General features: G+C 44.0%; 1 protein-coding gene across 3 annotated transcripts in view; it reads left to right on the top strand.

Annotated features, from left to right (window-relative positions):
- The first annotated feature begins 5,727 nt into the window (after positions 1-5,727).
- RPRD1A (regulation of nuclear pre-mRNA domain containing 1A) overlaps positions 5,728-7,233 on the top strand; it is a 46,748-nt gene continuing 45,242 nt past the window's right edge. For 2 of the 3 annotated variants that reach the window (XM_030010862.2, XM_030010861.2), the window contains exon 1: positions 5,729-6,103. In XM_030010862.2, coding sequence (XP_029866722.1) covers positions 5,953-6,103 — 151 coding nt within the window. In that variant the 5' untranslated portion in view covers positions 5,729-5,952. Of the gene's footprint in view, positions 6,104-7,233 lie in introns of all 3 variants that reach the window. The other variant, XM_030010860.2, reaches the window with a different exon arrangement.

Below are 7,233 nucleotides of genomic sequence, written 5' to 3'. Positions count from 1 at the left end.
CATTTTTCTCAGTAACCTCCTCATAGATATTGGAAAGCTGCCATTAGGTTGCCCCGAAGCCTTCACTTCTCCAAGTTAAACAAGCCCAGTTTCCTCTGCCTCTCCTTCTGGGTTCTGTGCTCCAACCATCTGACCATCTCAGAGGCCTTCTGCTGGACTTACTCAAGCTTATAAATATTTTTGCTATACTAGGGGAGACCAAAACTGAATGCACTATTCCAGATGTGGTTTAATGAGTGCTGACTAAAGGTGAATAAGCGCTTCCCTTAAACCTCTGGCTACGCTTGTGGTAGTGCAGCACAGTACGCTGGCAGCCACCACCTCCAAAACCAAGAGCTGAGTACACTGTAACAAAAATACAGTGACTGCTTCCTACAGGTGAATGGCTTCTGGGACATCGTGTTCTCTACTGGATCACAAAGGTGAATCAGCCCATTTCCTTTGATTTAAAGTCAAATATAAATGTGCGTTTTCAGAAATTTCAAGAAGGTTCTTCACACGGTATATCAACACATTGCCAAGTTTTCCTTTTCCTTGCAAAGATAACATTATTTATTGTTAAGAATGTGCTTTATTACTTTTATGCTGTGACTAAGAGCTATATACACTTTAGGGCACATATTAATGATTCATTAATATATTGCTCAGATGTTTAAAATTATTCAGCCTAATGTTTCATGCCTTTCTGCACACCTGAGTTAATACATACCCTGGAGTGCTTCCTGCATAGTTACAGCACTCTCTCTACTAAGGAAAACTGGGACTTGATTGCATCCATATATTAATCAAAGCGTATGTTTACATAGTATGACTTCACTTAATAGCATAATGATGAAGAAGCCGGATGTACATAGCTGTCTGGCTGAATGCCTGACTTAGGAAAAAAAGAAAGGTTTTCTACAAACATCTTTACATCTCCACAGAGGGCCAAAGAAATCACAGAAATGCTAGAGAGATTTTTTTTTTTTAGATTGTATAATGCATCTTTCTCCCTAAGACATGGGAATGCCTTGCTGGATCATATATACATATCTCAGTAAGTGGTTTTTTGTTAATCTCAGAAGTAGCAAGTAATTTCTGCCTTTAATGAATTACATTAAAAAGGTGAAGGGCTTAGTGGCAGGAACTCATGTAGAAGAACAATTATTCACTCTGAGGTTTTTGGCTCCAGTAGGCAGCTCCTGTAAGTAACTTCAGTGAGCTTCTTCCTTCCATTTAAGCTTTCTTTTGTTCCCTGCCTGCAGGACTTCACACTGATTCAACTCAATTTTTTTTAACTTATTTATTTATTTATAGTTTCTGCCAGGGATATGCCCCCTTGTTATACAGGTAACAAATGGGGTTTAATGTTTCTGAAGAAATTACCCAGATGAACTACCATCTCTCAGTCAGGAATCATTTTACAGCTGTATTTCAGGGTCTTCTTTTTGCATTTCTCCATTTTCATGCCCTTATTGGGATATGGAAGTAGGATCATTTACACAGAATTGGGTCATGAGATGCACAAGCATATTGTGACAGATGGAAAAATATTTTTCAGTATGAAACTTCAGAAACTGTTATACTGGATGGACTGGACACTTGGAACAATAAAAAGGAACTGATATGCCAGTGTTGTATTTTTGAGATCCAGGTAGCAATTGGTATGCTGACTAACACAAATTCTCAGGCAGGAAACAAGACTAGAGAAACCTCATTTCTCCTTTAATAATATTTCATCTCCTGGGTGGGACTATTTGAGAAAGAGCTCCAAAACAAAGATAAAAATGACAAAACGCCAGCCTCATACAGAGAAAGATCTGGTCTTTTCTGATGCAAGAGCTGGTTTCAGCTCAAATCCCACATGGCTGATGAGTAATGTTTAGTAAACCAGTATATACATAGACTGTTTTACTGCTCTATGTAGTGCTGTAAAATAAGGATTCCTAAACAAATCCAGTGAAGCATAGGATATTACTAAGGATAAATAAATCATCCAGTTACATCTCTGGGCTTCAAGAGAAAACAACTTCTAAAGGTTACAGCTGTAAGGGGGGAGTACCAGACTGGAGTGCCCTGGAGGAAACAATTAAAGTTAAAATTGACTCTGAGACTAAGACATGTTCATATCAACAAACCATGGAATGAGATAGGTAGGCTCAGTGAACAGCAGTCAGGTGGTGTATATTTTTAGCATAGTCTATACCTCTTGGATTTGGCAGGTAGAGTGCTGTTCTGCAGAGCAATAGCAGCCAATTCACACTGAACTCACACTGCTGGAGCACGGACAATGGCAGTTTCACTGGGGCTTTGCCCATTTTGCCTCCGGGCACTCTGTTAACCAGCACAAACTGCCACTTTTGCCACATCTTTGGCCCTACCTGAAAGCAGAGAGATAAGAGACTCAGTATAGACAATCTGCCTTCTCTATCTTAATGCTGATCTCATTTTAAATTTTGCCTTTTCTTGCCAGTTTCAGATAAAATATCTAAACACGTATTGTCTTTTGTTATCTCACTTTTAAAATGCTTAGTGATAAAAAAATCATGCTCCTGCCTTGTGGCAGTTTAATTTTGATCATGCCTCCAAGTGTACCAGGAGCTACGCCCAGCTAGATTTGCTGAAGGGCAGTCCAAGAAACAAGTTTCAATGTTCTGATGATCAGCTGGAGTGGTTCAGGCAGAGAAAGAGCACACATGCTGTTTTGTGGCTTGGAATAGTTGCTTTTGAGACAGCCCTATAGCAGAGTCAAGATGTTGTGTGCTTCAGTAGAAGCAAGCCTTCTCTTTGAAGTAAGACTGGATAATAGAAATGCTCAGATATTTGGGGGAGGAGCAAAGATGTGGACTGATGTGTTTTGTTTTTTTTTTTACCTTTCCCACAATATACCATAAGCATTGCTATTTTAGACACAGATCAGCCCTTCTAGTGCTTAAACACTTCCTAGGATTCCCTCAAGGTAACAGAACGTAAAACTTCCAGTCATTACTAGAGTTAAATTCCCCTCTTATGGAAGGTTTTATGTGGATGTCCTTGGTTGAGGGGAAAAGAGAAACAAAAAATCTGTGGCCAGCATATGAAGTGTAAGGGTGCTATACAGCCTCTTGGCGACTGCAGTCTGAAATGTAATTACATCTTTCAACTACCCAGAGCTTCCCAGTCCCACGTTCTACAAAAACATCAACCGAGTAATTTATTCATAGTCATTGTCTTACACTTGCACAGGGCTCCTTTCTCCAGGAGCGGGAAAACACAGCGAACTACCACCAACCCACGGTGGTCAGACAGAAGGGAAACAGTGCAGAATTTCATTCTTAGGGAATGAGAGGAAAGATGTTATTACGGTTTGAACACAGGAACGGGTGGAAGAAAACTTGCCATCTGTTGGCAACTCCACCCCTGCGGACATGGGTGAATTTTTTTAAGGCAGGTGAATAACGTCTGAATTGTTTCTGAATGAAAGTTGAGGTTTTCAAAGCTCTGCAGCAAACGAACCCTCCATTGTGCATACTTGCTGTCTGAGAGTCACTTCACTTTGAGTAAGTCTCGTGGTAAATTTCCATTCACTGACTGGATAAGCATAGCTTTTAAAATTAGATTACTGATGTAAACATTTACGATTACAAATTTAAAATGTGCTATAAAGATTTATGGGGAAAGTAAAATATAAATTTTGCTGTACATTATATTATACACTAGATTATACACAGACAATAAGTCACTCTCTTGGTATTTAAATATATTTATTTACAGAACAAATACCTATCTCAGAGGATTTATTCTTGTTTGTAAAATGTTCTGATAATCTGGGATAAAAAATGCAGAGGAAGCAGTAATAAACATTTCTATAATCATTACCAAAATTCTCTACCAATTTCCTGCTCTTTTCCTTATCTTTTTTGCTTTAACTTCTAAATTTCACTGTTTGTTCCTAGATACTTTTTAATCTAGTCTTGTATGTGAGAGAAATGTTTCTTTTCCCATCGTTACCCACAAGTTTCTCCTGCTAACATCAGAATGTATGCCTCCAGAAAATGGTATTTGAATGTTAGTTACTAGATTACCATTCATATTTCATTTTTCTCATGGTTGCATCCGTGTTAGCTCTGTCTTAATTTTAGTTCACTGGCCAGTTCTACTTAATGCCAGAGTGTCCTCTGCTGTACATAGCAAAAATAGCAATATATTACAGGTTCTTTCATTCATGATGATCAAAATGCAGTGAAGTGATAGAAAAAGAGACTCTGTAGGGATCTGTGCAACTTCTCACTTAAATTTCTGTCAAAAGCATTTTTGCAAAATCCTTTCTAGTCCCCCCCAAATCATTTGTGCTACAGATGATTCTGTAAATAGAATTCACATTAAAACCTCCTAACCCTCCCACCTCGCCCTCGCCAATGTTTTATGTTTAAAGGGAAGATTTCACTAAGAACAAATATGAGGAAAATTGCCTGAAGACAATCCTGTGGGACATCGTCTCTGAATGTCAGGCATGAAATAGGGAGAAAACTTTGTAAAGTTTTAAAAATCCTCTACAGATTTTTTTTCATAACTTTCTGCTGTTTGGTGAGGACAAACTGGATGTGTTAAAGGTTACAGGAATACTCCATTTTAAGGGTTGCTACTTAACCATTGACAGGATGTCCCAAGAGTAAGGTATATGCACATTTTTTTCTAATTAATACACACATAATTTTATAGAAATATTAAAAATACTGAGAGAGACATTATCTGCAGTGATAATTATTAGCTACAGAACTAGGATTCAGGACAGACCTGTAGGAGTTAAGGTGGATAGTTCTCTGAAAATGACAGCTAGTTGGCAATGTTTCAAATAAGAAGTGGCGTCAGGTGTTTTTTAGAAGAGCAGCAGGAAGGCTAGAAAAAGCTTGCATTAAGACTAGAAATGCTACTCGTGTCAGGCGGCATAGAGCACCTTCCACGTAAGGAGGACTGACTTGGATCCTTCAGCCCGAAAAATGACTGCAGACGATACAATGCAAAACCTATGCAAGAATGCAAAGATGAGCAGAGAACCTTTTTTATTCACTATTTCCAAAACAGCAGAAGTAGCAAGGATTCAGTAAAGATTTAAGGGAACAGGTTTGAAACACAACTAAGAGGAAACACTTTTGCACGTCATCTTGCCATTCAACAGCAGAACCCTCACGATACTGTCAACGCCAGAAAGAGAGTTTTTAAAAATGAAGCAAGACACGTTTGTGGAGTACGTGTCCACCTTGCAAAGATGAAATACCATGCGCCTTGGCTCACAGTAAGTTCCTTAACCTGCTAGGTGAAAGACACTGGCAGGCCCGGGTCGCCTTGGGGCCTTTTTTGTGTCTGGGTTTTCACGTTATTTCCCAGGGCAAAACGCTGACATATCTGGCCTTTTGCAGTAACTGCCCCTAACTCTTGCTTCTCCTCACCGCACCCTACGGCCTCCAAGAGCTTACTGGGAAACCTCTCCAAAGCCCCTTAGTAAGGCACGGCTGGGACGCACAGGCTTTAGGGCGTGTGGCCACCTGGAGCGAGGCGGGCTAGGGAGGAAAACCTGAGGGAAACCTGAGGGAAACCTGAGGAAAACCTGAGGGGAGCCATCCCGCCGCCCGAGGCGGGCCGAGCCCCGGGGAGGGGAGACCCGCGCGAAGGCTGCTGGGAGAGGCGCGAGGACGGCGGGCGCGGGCGGGGCCCCACCCCGCTCCGCCTCGTTCTGGGCCCCTGCCGGAAGTGAGGGCAGGAGGAGAAGGGGGGCGGGGCTAGGCGGCTCTCCGGGAGGTTCGGCCGCCGCCATTTTGTTAGCGCCGGGCTGCCCGGGTGCGCGGAAGTGGCGGCCGGCGAGGCGGGAAGGGACGGGACGGGGCCCGCCCGGCTCCTCCCCTGCTGGGGCGGAGAGGCGGGGACTGAGCGCGGCCGAGCCGGGTCGGTGGAGGCGGCGGCGGCGGGGGGGGCCGAGCCGAGCGCGGCCCGGCGATGTCGGCGTTCTCTGAGGCGGCGCTGGAGCGGAAGCTCTCGGAGCTGAGCAACTCGCAGCAGAGCGTGCAGACCCTGAGCCTGTGGCTCATCCACCACCGCAAGCACTCGGCGCTCATCGTCAGCGTGTGGGAGCGGGAGCTGCGAAAAGGTGAGGCTGGCACGGCCGCCGCCGCCGGGCCTTTTCCCGCCCTCGGGTGCCGGGTAGGGCCTGCCTTGGGGGCGGCGGCGGCCGTGGTGGGAGGAGGCCGCCCTCGGGCGTGCGGCTGCTGAGGGGAGGATGGTAGGGCTCCTCGGCCTGTCGAGCCGGTGAAGGAGGGAGGGAGGGCCGGCCGGCCCGGCCCGGCGCCTGGGGAGAACGGAGCTGCCGGGGCAAGTGTTAAATTAAACCCCGGGTCTCAGTTTCTTGGTTATTGCGGGCTGGGGGGTGCTTCTCCTTCCTCTTTTTTCCCCCCACTCCCCTGGCTCCTTTTTTCTCCCTCCTATTCCGCTTTCCTCCCTCAGTGAGATGCTTCTGAGGAGGCTCGTTCTCACGTTTTACTCCCCTTTTTTGCGGAAGGAGAGAGGAAAGTGGGAAGAGGGACGGAAGGCGGAAAGCACGGGGTTTAGGGCTTTTTGTTTTAATACTGACAGGTTCGGCTCTTCCAAGACGATCCTTTTTAGGTAGTCTTTCATTATCTATAACAATAGTTAGTTGTAATACTATTTAAGTTTCCTGACGCGGTGGCTTTGTCCACTCGTGCCAGCAGCTATTCTTTTAGGGAAGCTGAGAAGGGGAATACTCAGGGGGAAGAGCAGTTTAATGTGTCCAAAGTGGTTTTTACTTACTGTTTTTGCAGATGGCTAATACCGATGTTAGCATAATAAAGATGTGTGTTTCTTTAGCTGTATTGAGTATTTGATGTTGAGCCTGCAGACTTAGATTCTTACATGGCTTTCCTTTTAACAGGAAAGAACTTGAAGCTATAGGCAGTGGCTCAGGGACTGAAAGGCAGAAATGAAATGGCACGTGAAGGTTTATTTGACCTGACTGGCAAATAACTTTACCTTAAGTTGACTCATTTAAGAAAAAGAAAAATCACTTGCTAGAACTCTACCTTGCTCTAGGAAATGTTACTGTATTCCAATAGCTTCCTTTGGAGCCCCATTAATATGTGGATCTTTAATGGGAAAAGTGGAAGGCTAGGTTTTCAAGCTGAGAGGAAAAACAGCACTAAGCCATTACAGGACTTGGGAAGGAGAAAGCAATCTCTTAGTTGCACGCAACTAAGAGGAATAGTC

The sequence above is a fragment of the Aquila chrysaetos genome, chromosome 4 (genome assembly GCF_900496995.4).
Source record: "Aquila chrysaetos chrysaetos chromosome 4, bAquChr1.4, whole genome shotgun sequence".
Taxonomy (NCBI): domain Eukaryota; kingdom Metazoa; phylum Chordata; class Aves; order Accipitriformes; family Accipitridae; genus Aquila; species Aquila chrysaetos.
The sequence above is the reverse complement of the archived record's forward strand: the minus strand, read 5'-3'. Positions and strand labels throughout refer to the sequence as shown.